Below are 17,055 nucleotides of genomic sequence, written 5' to 3'. Positions count from 1 at the left end.
CACCGAAAGCCTGGATCTTTGTTTTGACCCAAGAAATCCGTAATCCCAACGGCTCCGACTCCTCATTCAGCACCTCGAGGGCCCCCAAGAGGATGTCTAAAGTCTCCGCAAAGATGACTGCATCATCTGCAAAATCAAGGTCCGAGATCTTGACATTGCCAAACGATGCACCGCAACTTGATCTCTCCGACATCCTCCCAAAAATCCAGTCCATACAAGTGCTGAAAAGTGTGGGGGCAAGTACACATCCCTGACGAACTCCAGTAACAACTGGAAATAAGTCAGAGGCGGTACCACCACACTTCACAGCACTCTCAGTACCAGAGTAGAGTTCAGACATCAGATCGATCAGTTTCGGTGGCACCCCACGAAGACCAAGAATCCTCCAGAGGACATCCCGATTCACTGAATCGAACGCTTTACAGAGATCAACATAGGCTGCAAGCAGCCCCTGCCGAAACTCTCGTCTGCGTTCAGTGAGGACACGAAGAGCAAGGATACGGTCAATCGTTGACCTCTTTGGTGTAAAGCCTGACTGCTCTGGACGCTGGTGCTCAAGCAGATGGTGGCGAACCCTATCAAGAATTATCCGAGCAAAGACCTTGCCCGGCACTGAGAGCAGCGTCACCCCTCGGTAGTTGTTGCAGTCTTGGCGATCACCCTTCCCTTTCCAGAGAGGGACAACAAGGCCCCTCTTCCAGTCAGTTGGGATGATGCCTGTGTTCCAGGCAGAGCACAAAACTGCATGCAACGGCGCGAGTGCAGCATTTCCACCAGCCTTGAGAAGTTCAGCATGGATGCCACAGATCCCTGGAGCTTTGCCCCGTTTCAACTGGTTCACCGCAGCCCGTGTTTCCACAAGCGATGGTGGACCACAGTTGATTCGAGGGTCAGCAACAGGGATTGTAACACCCTTGACGTCCAACTCGACAGCTGGGGGATCAGCCTGGTACAACCACTCAAAGTAACCGGCCCAGCGGGCCTTCACTTCAGACTCCTCTGTCAAGAGTCTACCACTCTCTGCTCGAACTGCAGTGCTCCGAGGGATGGGCTTGGATGAACGTAATGCGCGAATTCCCCTGTAAGCGGGACGAGAATCACCTGTCCACAGGTGATGCTCTACCCCCTCACAGATTCCTCGCACATAGGCCTCCTTGTCCACCCTCAGTGCACGTACAGTTTTACGCCTCAGCTCCCTGAACAGCTCAGCTCTGCCATTCAGCCTGGCCCTGCGACTCTGGTCAATGGTATCCAGTGTCCCTTGAGAGACAAAATTCTTCTTTGCCCTGCGGTGAACTCCAAGGCATCCACCGGCAACATCAAGGACGGTGGTCTTGAAGGTGCTCCACAACTCTTCAGGACCCCCAAAGCACCCAGACCCCCCAAGTGTCCACTCAGCCTGTTCGCAAACTCCTCAGCTACTCTCTCATCCCTGAGCTTGGCAACATCCAGCCTAGGCTGGGATGGTACCATTCTCCAGGATTTAAGGTGCAGCTTTAGAGTTGCTACAACAAGCCTGTGGTCAGTATTGAGGAAATGAGCACTCCGGTAGACCCTGCAGTTCTGGATCATCCTCCAACGACCGTCAATGAGGACATGGTCAATCTCCTTTGCCACACCGCCAGCGTTGGAATACCAAGTCCAGCGATGAGCTTGCGGGCGCTGAAACCATGAACCAGCCACCCTAAGTCCATGACTTCTTGCAAAGTCAAGGAACTTAGTGCTATTCTGGTTCATAGTTCCTGACCCATGGGGACCAACACACACCTCATAACCATCCCTATCAGTTCCAGTCGATGCATTGAAATCCCCCAAGACTAGAAGTGTATCTCGTCTGGGGCACTGATCAACCACAGACTCGAGTGTGGCGTAGAATGCATCCTTCACGGTAAGATCACTCGCCTCAGTCGGAGCATAAATAGAGACCAGGGAAATGACACCTAAGGAGTGACGAATCCTTAATCTCATAATACGCTCGTTGACCGGTGTTACCTTAATTATCATTGGGGTCAGCTTATTGGACACAGCTACAGCAACTCCTTGGGTATGGTAACCATCAGAGCGACCAGACCAATAGTAGGTGTAACCACCCACCATTATCTCGCCGCAATCCGGTCTCCGAACCTCAGAGAGAGCTGCAATCCCGATGTCCAAACGCTTGAGCTCAGATGATAACAGAGACAGGTGATCATCCTCTCTTAGGGATAGGACATTCCAGGCACCCACCCGAAGGGACCGCCTCAGGTTAACCCAAGGAGACCGCCGTCTGGTGGACGACACCTCAGCACCACTCCGACACACTCTCCCGCAATCTGACCCAGGGATGTTACCCCGTGGTTTCCCTCCTATCAAAGATTGGGGGTCCCGAAGGCTTTGCCCCAATCCCATCATCCGGTGAGCTGCCCTGCGAAGGGAAGCTGCACAGGAGGTACTCCCACGGAGTGGGTTTTCAGATTTTTTTGCGTTTTTGCGTTTTGCGGAATGAAGCGTTTTACGGTGGCTGGAGTGCAAATCCTGCCACCAACCTCCTAATAAGAAGTAACCCAACTGCAGGAGGACGTCCGCAGACACAGTTGGGCACTAGATATGGATGGCCGTTGGCTCACAAGGAGCTCCTCCGCCCAGGATAGGTAAACAGAGGATTTGATAGTCTCAAATTTAATCAAGATTAATTACAAATTTAACACGCTGTGCCAAGCACAACAAATCCCACCCATTTAAGGCATAAAGTTATTTTGGGGATCAAATTTAAATTTGATACATCCTTAACCTGAATGTTGATTATAAGGAATAGAATAAGGAATATTTTAGTCTTAGTTTGAAGTCAATTAAACCATTTTTGACGAAGTTATGACCGTAAAATGATTTTGACCTTTCGAGGCCACGTAAGGTCAAATGTCATGGTGTCAAATGAAAGCCAATAAAGGACTTGATATACGTCTTCCATAGTAAACACGCATATCCCTCACCTTTTTTGATTCATAATGGAAAATTTGTAATTTTGACCGATGACCATGACCCCCAAAACTTCGGACCCGACCGATCTTCACAAATATGCATTTTTCACTATAGGAATGGATTATAGGTGACAAATAGAATAAGGTTCACTATCAGCTTAGTTTGAAGTAAATCAGATCATTTTTGACGAAGTTAGGAGCGAAAAACGATTTTGATCTTTTCGTGACCTTGACCTTTGATCCAATTGGACCCAAAAGTTAATGGGGTCGTCCAAGGTTCATTGCCCACCTGTGGATTAAATTTGATAGTGTTTGCTAAAGCCGTTTTGCCGTAAAGTTGCTAACAGACAGAGAGACAGACAAACAAACAGACAAACAAACCGGACGATTACAATATCCCGCTCCCTCCCTCCGGGGGGTGGGATAATAAACTGAAAATTTAATAAAGTTAATAAAGCAACATCACTATTTAATAAAGATTTCAGCGAATAATTTGGGAACTACAGACCTGTTAGTTTAACTCTAGTTGCAGGGATGATGTCAGAGATGTTGGATGGATTAGATGGGGAACAATTTAGATACATTTAAAATAATTGAACCCAGTCAACATTTAATTTAATTATAATTTTATTTAAGAGAGACAAGTCTGAAGACGACGATGGTTCACGAGCGGTATTTGACGATGCAGATTGTTTCAGAAGTCAAGGATGAGACAATGTGATAATGTTTGACCAAGGTATAAAAATGATCAACATGATGTGGTACGAGTGACAGGTGCGACATTAGCTGCAAAATGTCGAAAACCCGGTTTCATTCAACAACTTTCAAAATTTGAACTTTGCATAACCTTTAAAGGTCACAAAACAATGTTGTGGACATTAAAATAAGGAAACAGGATACGTGCTATAGCTTATTGGAGCTAGTTTGTCGAAAAAGGTCGAAAACCCGGTTCGATTCCCACAACTTTGAAAATTTGACCTTTGTGACCTTTAAAGGTCAAAGGTCAAGGATTATGACCTTTGGTGCAAAACTTCCTCTGGAACATTCCAGGAACAATATAATGTCATATAGGCTATATGGTATTTCGCACTCATCGGATTATCCATACTTTGATGAAATCAACGTAAAAAACAAACTTGGCGGGGGCGCCACGGGCAAGGTGTTCGAGATAGAGCAAAATGGTTTCAAGACTTTACGTGGGGAATGACCTCAAGATTATGCATAAAAAAATATTGTCATCCAAGCTCTCAAAGTTTGGGCGGTCGAATGATTTTTATGTCAAAATTCGAAATTTTCTAAGTTCGTGGAGCTTGTGACCTTGACCTTGGGACGAAAATGAAAAATTGAGCTCCGTGGGGCTATGCAGGTGCCATTGGGCTAACCAAATACCGAAACCACTGCCAGATTCGACAAACCCATCGGAGAAGATGGATTTTTATGTCAAAATCGCAATTTTCTAAGTTCGTGACATTGTGACGAAAATGAAAAATCGAGCTCCGTGGGGCTATGCAGGTGCCATTGGGCGAACCAAATACCGAAGCCTCTGCCAGATTCGACAAACCCCCTAGGAGAAGATGCAAATTGAAATTGGCTACCCCCGAAAAACACAATTTGCAATTTTCTAAGTTCGTGACCTTGTGGCCTTGACCTTGGGATGAAAATGAAAAATCGAGCTCTGTGGGGCTATGCAGGTGCCATTGGGCGAACCAAACACCGAAACCCCTGCCAGATTCGACAAACCCCTCGGAGAAGAATTTTTTTTACGTCAAAATTCGCAATTTTCTAAGTTCGTGACCTTGTGACGAAAATGAAAAAAAATAAAAAAAATAAAAAAAAAACGAGCTCCGTGGGGCTATGCAGGTACCATTGGGCGAACCAAATACCGAAACCTCTGCCAGATTCGACAAACCCCCTAGGAGAAGATGCAAATTGAAATCGGCTACCCCCTAAAAACACGTTTTTTGGGCATGGCTCCGCCCATAATGGGCGCACCATGCCCATTTTCAGGAAAACACAACTAGGTCAGGATATAAACCTCCCACCAAAATTTCGTCAGGATCGGATCAAAACCCACTGAGCTATGCTCGGGACAGACAGACAGACAGACAGACAGACACACATACATACAAACATACAGACAGACACACAACAATAACGAATAAAGTGGTCACTTATTTTTTTCGTGAAAATATTTTTTCGTGAACCAAAAAGTCGTTTTTCCCATTTAAATGGAAAGAAATGAACCATTTTATGATTGCTTAGATGAGTGAAGTTCAGCAAGTGTTGCACATTTAGCATTTCAGAAAGCAATTGATAAGGTACCATATATATAGGGTGTCCCAAAAAAACACACAACTTTTAAAATTCTTCGTTTGATCCTAAAAAAAGCAGTAATTTTGTCACTAATGCTTCATTTCTTGTTGCAGAGACCCTGAAGTTTATTTTGATACCAAGGAAGCGCCAGAAAAATGCCAAGACTGACCGTACAACAACGGACGAAAATTGTTGAACTTTGGCACCAGACGAAAAGTGTCATCCAGGTGCAACGTCTTTACTCGAGACATTTCGGTATCCACTTGCACCATGCACCAAACTTTCGGACAATAAAGTGCACCATCACAAAGTTTACCAATGTGGGAACCATCTGTGACCTTCACAAGGGTCACAGTGGTCGGAAGAGGACAGGTCATAGTGAAGAAAATGTGGAAATGGTGAGACAGGCGGTCGTTCAGAGTGCAAAAAAATCGATTCGACGACTTTCTGCAGAGACAAACATTCATAAGAGCACCGTTCAGAGGATCCTTCGCCAAGACATTCATGCCTTTCCATACAAAATTCAAACGGAAACGGTGCTTACTGATCAACAGAAACGCAAACGACTAGACTTTGCAAATTGGTTCTCAGTAAAGTTGGAGGAAGATACAGATTTCCTCAATAAAAAACATACCCATCCAAGATGGGGAATCCCCCACCATTGAATGAAAAAGGTCATACATATTCCAGATAATGAGGGAGGTGAATTGGAAACAAGACACCATTTGGTCATCATCTCGAAAAAGTTCCCCAGGGGTGAGGAACGTAGTAACCAAAAATAATTGAAATCAGATAAGCGGTTTTCCATTTATTACAAAAAAAACATTTTTTTCAAGATGGCCGCCCCAGTCGGCCATCTTGGATCCGGCCACGCCCAAAATCAATACGGTTCTTCCTTTTCAGGTGGTACATATGTGACCCAAATTTCAAATCGATATGGCGAACAGTTTATGAGTTAGCGCACTCACAGCTATAAATGTTGATGCCCAGCCAGCCAGCCGGACGGACGACCCAGGTGACAACAATATCCCCCTTCCGCCACGCGGCGGGGGATAAAAAAAAAAACTTCACATGATGGAGGAATGCCATGCTCACTTGTCCGGGGAGGTAAACAAGCAAAACTTTCGGTATTGGGGAACTGAAAATCCTGGTAATGCATCAACTGAACTGGTTCCTCGATGAGTTCTCAAAGTCACCATGTGGGTGGCAGTTGGTTGATATGGGATAATTGGTCCATACTTCTTTGAAGATGACCAGGGACGCACTTGCACGGTAAACCAGAGGAACTATCGCGAAATTATTCAGGAATTCTATCTGCCTGAGCTACGTACTCAGGCCCGTAGGAGAAACAACCTGATCCAGATGAGAACCCAGTGGTTCCAGCAGGATGGGGCACCGCCCCATACAGCCAGGGAAACAAGGCGTTTTCTCAACCAACATTTTGAGGGCCGCTTTATCTCCCTCTACGAAGACGTTGAGTGGCCACCGTATTCCCCTGACCTTACTCCTCCAGACTTCTTCTTGAGGGGGTATCTCAAGGACAGGATCTATGGAAACCCTAGGCCTCAGACTCTTGATCAGCTGAAGGAAAACATCCACCGAGAAATCCAGAACATTCCTCAGGAAACGTTTCCCAAAGTGATGGAGAACATGACAACACGTTTGCAGGCAGTGATCGGACAACGTGGAGCCTACGTCGAACATGTGGTCTAAAAGAAAACGACGATTCTATACCAAAATTAATATTTTGGTGGCAATTTTGTCATTGGTACAATAAACTTCAACCTTTCAGCTTTCTATCCAGCCATATATCTTTTTTAAAAATATGTTATGATCACATCCTCTTTGCAGATGAAAAGTTGTATATTTTTTTGGGACACCCTGTATAAGGCTGTTTGCTCATGTTTGGGGTTGCCGAGTAGTTTGTGCAATAGCTAAAATGATTGGAACCTGAATTAGTGATGGGAAGTAAAAAGTGGCTGTGAGTGGAAGGATGTCTTGCTGGGAAGTTTTAAGTCATGGGGGTACCTCAGGGATTAGTCTGTCCGTCCATCCATCCATCCCACCTGTGGTTTTTCAGACTGTATTCCCAAACCCTTCAGCATATACATCCGAAACATGGTACGTGGGCTTTATTATGATAAGTTACAGAAGAAGTTCAAGTTTCAGGGTGTTTCGTCGATTTTTCAGAGGAATGCAATTTTTTGGACTTAGAAAATATCACATCGATAAGTGACATGTATTGCAAAGCAATTCTCCTTCTTGTTATTCATAATTTACATCAACGATTTGGATAGTGCGGTGAAGTCAGCTTTTAAATTCGCAGATGATAACAAGCTTGAAGGCATTACATAAATAACAGAGCAGGGCTTGGGGAAGAGGGGGTGATCAGATTCAGGATAGTCTTGATACACTACATAGCCAGAAGTATGTGGACACCTGCTCGTCCAACATCTCATTCCAAAATCATGGGCATTAATATGAAGTTGGTCCCCCCCCCCCCCATTTGCTGCTATAACAGCCTCCACTCTTCTGTGAAGGCTTTCCACAAGATGTTGGAACATTGCTGCAGGGATTTGCTTGCATTCAGCCACAAGAGCATTAGTGAGGTCTGGCACTGATATTGGGTGATTAGGTCTGGCTCGCAGTCGGCGTTCCAATTCATCAAAAAGGTGTTCAATGGGGTTGAGGTCAGGGCTCTGTGCAGACCAGTCAAGTTCTTCCACACCGATCTCAACAAACCATTTCTGGATGGACCGCGCTTTATGCACGGGGGCATTACCATGCTGAAACAGGAAAGGACCTTCCCAAAACTGTTGCAAAAAAGTTGAAAGCAGAGAATCATCTAGAACGTCATTGTATGCTGCAGTGTTAATATTTCCCTTCACTGGAACTAAGCGGCCTTTGCCCGAACCATGAAAAACAGCCCCAAACCATTATTCCTCCTCCACCAAACATTACAGTTGGTACTATGCATTCGGGCAGGTCGTGTTCTCCTGGCATCCACCAAACCCAGATTAGTCCGACGGACTGCCAGATGGTAAAGCGTGATTCATCACTCCATCAATCACATCACATCACAGAAACGCATTTCCACTGCTCCAGAGTCCAATGGTGGTGAGCTTGACACCACTCCAGCCGACGCTTGGCATTGCGCATCGTGATCTTCGGCTTGTGTGCGGCTGCTCGACCATGGAAACCCATTTCATGAAGCTCTTGCTGAACAGTGCTTGTGCTGACGTTGCTTCCAGAGTCAGTTTGGAACTCGGTAGTGAGTGTTGCAACCAACAAGACGATTTTTCTGCGCTATGTACTTCAGCACTCGGCTGTCCCGTTCTGTGAAGTGGTAGGCCAAACAAACTCACAGATGAGCTGTTATTGCTCCCAGACATTTCCACTTCACAGTAACAGCACTGATAGTTGAACTGGGCATCTCTCGCAGGGCAGAAATTTCACGAACTGATTTGTTGGAAAGGTAGCATCCGATGACGGTGCCACGTTGAAAGTCACTGAGCTCTTCAGTACGGCCCATTCTATTGCCAATGTTTGTCTCTGGAGATTGCATGGCTGTGTGCTTGATTTTATAAACCTGTCAGCAATGGGTGTGGCTGAAATAGCCGAATCCACTAATTAGAAGGGGCGTCCGCATATTTTTGGCCATGTGGTGTATTTCAATCGATTGGGTAAAATTTGGTAGGTAAAATTTACATTTATTTTTAAAAAAGTAAGGTGCTGGGGATGGATAAGAATAATGAAAATAGAGATTACATGATGCAATAAGCAATCTTAGAGCGTGTCACACAGAAAGAAAGATCTAGGGTTGGTAAAAGATAACGGGAGGGAAGCAGACAGGACTGCAAGATAACTATAAGTAAAGCTAACAGAGATTTAGGTTGTACTAGGAGGGGGAAAGACTATAAATCCAAAGAGGTAGTGTTAATGCTGTTTCGGAATTTAATGAGACCTCATCTGAAATATGGTTTGCAGTTTTGGTCACCACATCTGAGGAATGACATTGCTGCCATAAAGAAGTTTCAGCACAAAACAACTAGATTGATCCTTACTGGGCCGAGGTAGATAAAGTTGAGGAGTGGTTGAGGGAGACAGGTGGAAGCCTCACACATTCCATTCAATCCATCATCTCTCTGTAACACAACTCAAATCCCACACAGGAAAGGCAACAGTGAGGAAGACAACTTTTGGCAGTGGGGAGGGTGAGTATTTGGTGAGGCCACACTGTTTGACGTTGCTTGAGGAAACATTAGCATAAAGATTCCGTAGAGGTGTGCATACAATTTTTTGGACAATTCACCACATTCATATTGTCCATAATAATCAGCTAACGTTACCCTTCACCATCACATACCGAGTTCTGAGTTCATGTTCTTATCTTGTTGCTGAAGGCTGCATACATCCAATATTCTCAAGCCTGCATCTCCAAAAGCTTCTTCTTGGCTGTCTTGAGAGGCAGGTACAATGTCAAAGGAGATCAATTTCTGAGCACATTTTGAAAGCTCTTGACTGACTGCGATCAGCATGGAATGGAGCACAGCCACCAACAAGGGGCTTCCTGCTTGCACGTATTGTGGCTCCAATCGAGACTCCACAAAGCGACGAAACTCGGCATACATTGCAAAAGGTAGCTTCTGCTTGGCCAGCGAGAAGAGTTCCGCTCTCATTGTAAGTGATCCAGAGCAGGCACCGAGTGCTCCTGGAGTCTTGATGCCCAACTCACTCACGATGGCTTGAGCTGTCTCCAACGTTAGACCGTGATCTTGCAGCCAGGCTGGGAATAGTTTTGTATCATCCATGACCTGCTGCAGAGAAAGAAAAGAAAAAAAACAAAAGGAGAAAATAGCGAGGTCTCGCTAACTACAATAGATTTGTTCACACCAAGTAATATGATTACCTCTGCCACTGAAGGTGGATGAAGGTTATGCATTCACCCCCGTTTGTCTGTGAGTACAATACTGTATCTTAAGAAGTTATGGACGGATTCGGACGAAACTTGGTGGACAGGTTGGGTATGTGACAAGGACTAGTTTGCTAGATTTTGGTGACGATTTGGATCCAGATCCGGATACTATAATTATTTTTATTTTAAAAGCAGCATGTTCAAGATATCTGGTCTAATGCTGGCAGATGGGAGGTCACCCAGTTCAACATCCATCCGAGAGACGGCGAAGTTTTCAATGCAACGTCCTGCCTTGTGAAGTACCAACCTAGAAGTTTATAGTCGGATCGGGAATCAAACTAAGGATACACATCTCAAAGTTAATTGTGCTACTTCTGTACTATCATGCTGGAAAAATTAAATAACCCTAGTTGATGGATGTGTCGAACACTATATATTACAAGTAAAATATTAGTAAAACCAACAGAAAACATGGAAACATGTAATCTCGGTTGATATTAGTTGAGTAACTGGATCGTTGAAAGATGGTGACCATCCACATATGAGGTCCGTCTAAAAAGTAACGGGACTGACATCACAGAAATTTTATTCCAAAAAATATATTGAAATCACAGCTTGTCCCCTTCAAAATAGTTTCCCTCCAGTCTCACACACTTGTCCATCCTATTATTCCACGCTTTGATGCACCCCCGGAAGGCTTCTTCTAGAATCCTCCAGAGCTCCGTCATCACAGCCCTTTTGGTGGCCTCCACATCAGGAAATCGGGTCCTCTTGATCGCCCCCTTGAGCTTGGGGAATAGGAAAAAATGACAAGGGGCCAAGTCTGGCGAATATGGGGGTTGCTCCAGAGTTGGCACGTTCCTCTCCGCCAAAAACTGTCGGATGCTCAGGGCACTGTGAGCAGGGGTGTTGGCATGGTGGAGCACCCGGGCGATGTTCTCCCACAGATCCCTCCTCTTGTCCCGGACTGATCTCATGAGGCGCCGGAGGATTTCCTTGTACACGTATTGATTCACTGTTTGAACCTGTGGTAGAAACTCAAAGTGGACGATGCCCTTGATGTCAAAAAACGCGATGAGCATCACCTTGACCTTCGACTTTGACATCCTTGTTTTCTTTGGTCTTGGTGATGCCGGACTTTTCCACTGACGACTCTGCCGTTTGGTCTCGGGATCGTATTCGAATATCCATGATTCATCACCAGTAATGACTCTCCCGAGCAGGTCTGGATCGTCCTCGAGGCGCTCGACAATGTCTTGACAGACAGTGACTCTTTGATGTTTCTGGTCCTCGGACAACAGCTTGGGGACCATCTTTGCGCACTTCGAGATTTTTAGTAATGATGCTCCAGACAGTTTCCTTGTTGATGGAAAGTTCCTCAGCAATCATCCGCACCACGAGTCGACGATCTGCTGTACACTTGTTTCTATCCCGTACACTTGCTGCAGCATTGCGAAGGAATCGGAAGATGTTTTTCCAAGCTTGGCAAGAAGCTTCAGTTGGCTCTCTGCTCACGACTCAAAGCGTGACGACTCAGACGAGAAAACGTGTAAAGCACGACCTTTAAAAAAATCACACAATGAGTGGTCAACCATCACCAATCATATATATTATATATTGCTGGAATGTTGCGAAAGACTGTGACGTAACCCGTTCATTCAAGTTGTGTAAGTGGAGCACACAACAAGCTCAGTCCCGTTACTTTTCAGACGGACCTCGTATGTGTGGGTCCAAGCGATGCTTCGTCGTTCTACATTGCCGAATGGACAGTGACAGGACCTGGGCCACATCCTGAGAGTAGAGATGGCAGCAAAGTAGTCTGGTCTTTCACTTACTGAGTAGTTAATGCATTTAATGGTCTCCCTAGAAAGGTAGTGGCAACAGAACCACAAGATCGGTTTAAATTTGGACAAGATGGTACCTAAAAACATTGGTATAGTGGGTGATGTGTTTGCCTGCCCCCACCACCTCACTACCAGAGAATTTAAGTCAATAAACTAATAGATTGAATTAATGTGGTGATGTAATGCAGGAACGATGCAGGAACAGGAATGACCTGTTGCTGCATCAAAGCTCCTTCCAGTAGATACATGACAGCCAACATAAATGACACGCATCTGCTTCCGCCCTTTTCAATGATCTGGCTTCGGAGGCAGTGCCAGCGGCAATGTTCGGCTATGAGCCCCCTTAGCTTGTGATAATTGTGCAATCTTGGGAAACCACTATTGATTACATCGAGGACATTCACCCCTTCAACGTCGTTTTTAAAAAAAATTCTGCGCGACAGCAGGAAGTTGGGAAATTTTTTGTTTGAAGTTTAGCATCATCAAAGTCATCAACAATTTATCAGAAGGTGAGCAAGTTGTTTTAAAACAAATATTTTACTTCATCTGTCAAATTTAGTGATAAATGAATGATACACGTATTTTTTTTGAGCACCTTGACATCCTGGCAGATAGAACGGATGATACGTGACGTAATCTGGTGACATAAGCCAAGGCACTCACGAAGCACAAAGCGACCCTTCTACAGGGGCACATGACCAGGCTGTTGTCAGGTGCACGTAACTTTGCACGCAAGCTTATTTGAGGTGGGTGCTCCATTATTCGACGAGCTATTGTGAACAATTCTTCTTTTGATGCGAGAACAGGTGTTCTTCTTCTTCGTTAAATGGCATTTTCAGAGCCGTGAGGCTCTATATATATATGCCACGCACATAAACTCCGGCTGTCTCAGGACATTTGTGAGCGTGATTATTTAATTTCTGTACACACAGTTGATAAAACACTGTACAAACTCTTAACCTGATACCGATTTTCAAAATTTAAATGGTGGAATTGAGCTTAACAGCAGTTGAGACTCCTAAAAAGTGTTCAGTTGCGAAAAAAATTGAAATTCAGCATTCATTGTTTTTAAGACTGATTTGTTTTTCTATACCCATGAATTCACCGCACCCCCAACTTTTACCGATAAAAAAGTGCAGCAAGACGAACATTTTTTTGTAATTACGAGCTTCATTTTGAGTAACCCACATAATGGGTTCAGACGTACGATGAAAAATCCATTTTGTCCTGAAAGAGTTCATGATTTGCAAACTCTTATATAAGGAAATACCAATTTAACATTATTTAATTTGACTCGATGGGCTTTCTTCCTTCAGCACTATATCTGTGAACAAAGTTTTGCATAGGAGCTGCTTTCTTTATAAGTTCAGTTGACTTATTAAAGTAATTAACATCACTAATTGATGTTATTTGCACTATTATGAAGTATAAATTCAGTCATTAAAAAGTATATCAAATGGGCTTTGTTCAATGAAAAATATATTTCAAAATGTCAGCTATTAAGGAAGGTTTTACACTTTGAAACACAAAACACCTGAATTTTGATCACAAGCCTTCCCATATAACTCCATGTTAAACTAGAGGGGGAGCACTCGGTAGAGTGCAAAACCTCCACCGCCAATACTGCTGGGTCACTTAAGTGAACCTGATATCCTATTCATTGTAGGTCAAAACGGATCAGACTCTACTGAACCACGATTGAATAAACGAAACTAGATCGACGCGCATGTAGAAATGCTAAAAAAAATCGAAATTTTTTTGAAAAAAAAAAGTTGCATAATTTTTTTTTTTCTCTAAGAATTGTTTTTTTTTGGGGGGGGTGGAAATCACTTCAAACGTGTAGAAATGCAAAAAATAATTCAAATATTTTTCAAATAAAATCGAAATTTTTTTGAAAAAAGTTGCAAAATGTTGTTTTTTTCTCTAACAAATTTTTTTTTTTGCTTGGAAATCACTTAAAACATGTAGAAATGCAAAAAAAAAAAATTCAAATATTTTTTCAAAATGGCCGCCATTGCGGCCATATTGTACTTTGGACCAAGTCCAAAATCTAATGGCATGATCCTTGGACCATACCAAATCCCCCCACCAAGTTTCGTTGAAATCCGTCCAGGAGTTTTTCCGTAATACTGTTCACAAACAAACAAACAAACAAACAGACAGGGGTGAAAACAGTAACCTCCGTCCATCTTCGATGGCGGAGGTTAACTAGAGGGGGAGCACTCGGTAGAGTGCAAAATCTCCGCCGCCAATACTGCTAGGTCACTCAAGTGAACCTGATATCCTCTTCATTCAATTTGATGTCAACAGTGCTCACAGAGTAATAGTTTGCAACTTTCCCTTTTCCTACTCAATTCATTCGTCATAACTAGATTCCTTGAGACAGAAATTGATTTTACGTGGGTATATCCACCTGAAGTTCCAAAATCAGCCGCAATGATAATTTTGGCATGTTTTTTGTTGGAAATCACTTATAACATGTAGAAATGCAAAAAAAGAAAATCGAAATTTTGTTGAAAAAAAAAGTTGCAAAAAATTTTTTTCTCTAACAATTTTTTTTTTGGGGGGGGGGGAGGTTGGAAATCACTGAAAACACGTAGAAATGCAAAAAAAAAATTCAAATATATTTTTTAAATGGCCGCCATAGCGGCCGTATTGGATTTTGGACTAAGTCCAAAATCTAATGGCATGATCCTTGGACCATACCTAATCCCCCCACCAAGTTTCGGCAAAATCCGTCGAGGAGTTTTTCCATAATACTGTTCACAAACAAACAAACAAACAAAGAAACAAACAAACAGAAAGGGGTGAAAACAGTAACCTCCGATCTTCGATGGCTGAGGTTAACTAGACGGGCAGAGTGGGTAGAGCGCATACCTCCACCACACAACAATGCCTGATACACAAGAACAGTTCGGGACCAATACATCGTTTTTGGCCCGATCTCTCAATGGTGATGAATCACTTGGAAATTAAATAATTCTCGTATCTTCACAAGAATTGAATCAATTTGACCTTTGTCACATGCCCAACCTGTCGACCAAGTTTCACCCGAATGCATCCACGTTTTGAGATGTCGTGCTATATAATCGGGTTAGCCCCATCTCTCAACGGTGAAGAATCACTTAAAAAAAAAATATCGGATCCAGATTTGGATCTTCACCAAAATTAAACCAATTCTTCCTTGTCATACACAGGACGTGTCCACCAAGGCTCCTCCGAATCCGTCCACAACTTTTTGAGATAGCGTGCTATACATTGTTTTTGGCACTTTCTCTTTATAGTGAAGAATCATCTATCTATAATTCCAGCAGTGTGTGTGTGTGTGTGTGTGTGTGTGTGTGTGTGTGTGTGTGTGTGTGTGTGTGTGTGTGTGTGTGTGTGTGTGTGTGTGTGTGTGTGTGTGTGTGTGTGTGTGTGTGTGTGTGTGTGTGTGTGTGTGTGTGTGTCCGCTGTTTCTCGACAACCACTGGTCCGATCTAATTGAAACTTGCCAGCTACATTGCTGGGGACCTGAGTATGTGCCTTTTCAAGGTTTGATATTAATCGGACAAGTGCTTCCCAAGTTATGGCCATTTATTTACCAAACCAATAACAGAACACGTTGCTGCGTAGGCATGGCCGATGCGCCATTTAGTTACCAATGACAGGACACGTTGCTGCGTAGGCGTGGCTGTTGGGGAAGAGGTCCTCAGCCGCGTTCCCCATTACGGGTTACAACGTACGGACTTCCCGATAGTGATGACTTTCAGTATTCAAATAATTTCTCGATTTCCTATGTGCATTTATAGATAAACTCAATGCCCCAATCCAGTCGTCGTTTACGAGAGCGAAGGAACGGCCTGCCTGTGTGGTTGTTTGAAAGTTTTTTTTTTAATATATAATTTTTTTGGTTTGCACGTACAGCCACGCACGTACGGGCATGCGAGAGCGAAGGAACGGCCTGTGTGGTTGTTGTTTCTGGCACGTGGTTTGAAAGTTTTTTTTTTTGCACGTACGGCCACGCACGTACAGCCACGCACGTACGGGCACACGAGAGCGAAGGAACGGCCTGTGTGGTTGTTGTTTCTGGCACGCGGTTTGAAAGTTTTTTTTTTTTTTTTTTTGGCATGTACGGGCATGCACTAGTTTTATTAATTCTATTAACCGGATCCGGATCTTCATCAATGTCTAATCAGTTCGTCCTTGTCAGAAACCCAACCTGCCCACCAAATTTCATCTGGATCCAAAATTTCTGAGAAGAATTTTTTTTTTTTTTGCCAAGTAAGGCCAAATAAAAACATAAGGGCAATACCCCAGGGAGCTCACCTGGTAGAGGCTTGATAAGATAACCAGGGAACTACTGGTAGGCATGGATGACCCACAAAATATGTAACAGAAGAAAGTAAATACCTATGGATTTTAATGTCGTGAACAAACTTTGGTACATCATGGGTGATAAAGTTTGTGGTCAAGTTTCATCGAAATTGTGTGTGTAGTTTCTGAGAAGAGAGAAAATACCTATTTTTCGGGGCAACTCTCCAGTAATCTCCCAAGACTCCGACTTTTTCAAAACCGTGAACAATCTTTGGTACATCAAGCGTGATGAAGGTGGTGGTCAAGCTTCAGCAGAATTGTGTGTGTAGTTTCTGAGAAGAAAGCAAATACATATTTTGGGGAGGCAACCCCCATGGAGACCCTGTCTTTTTTAATGGTGTGCACAATCTTTGGTACATCAAGGGTGATGAAGGTGAAAGTCAAACTTAATCATAATTGTGTGTGAAGTTTGGGAGAAGGCAAATATATATTTTGAGGGGCAACCCCCACCCCAGAGACCTGAAATTTTTTAATGGGGTGAACAAATTTTGGTACATCATGGATGATGAAGGTTGTGGTGAGGTTTCATCACAATTGTGCATGTAGTTTCGGAGAAGAAAGCAAATACCTATTTTGGGGTCAACCCCCGTAGTTCCCCTTTGAGCCAGATTTTTTTATTTTTTATGCCATGATCAAACTTTGGTACATATGCAGTGATGAACATTGTGGT

General features: G+C 43.7%; 1 protein-coding gene across 1 annotated transcript in view; it reads right to left on the bottom strand.

The window, feature by feature from the left end:
• The window catches only part of LOC147012319 (uncharacterized), a 118,209-nt gene that overhangs the window by 97,739 nt on the left and 3,415 nt on the right, over positions 1-17,055 (bottom strand). Inside the window, exon 3 of the mRNA XM_085856378.1 lies at positions 9,637-10,087. Coding sequence (XP_085712504.1) covers positions 9,637-10,087 — 451 coding nt within the window. The remainder of the gene's footprint in view (positions 1-9,636; positions 10,088-17,055) is intronic.

This window comes from Eptatretus burgeri, chromosome 15 (assembly GCF_056783735.1).
Source record: "Eptatretus burgeri isolate ZD-2024b chromosome 15, Ebu_testis_v1, whole genome shotgun sequence".
NCBI lineage: Eukaryota > Metazoa > Chordata > Myxini > Myxiniformes > Myxinidae > Eptatretus > Eptatretus burgeri.
The sequence above is the reverse complement of the archived record's forward strand: the minus strand, read 5'-3'. Positions and strand labels throughout refer to the sequence as shown.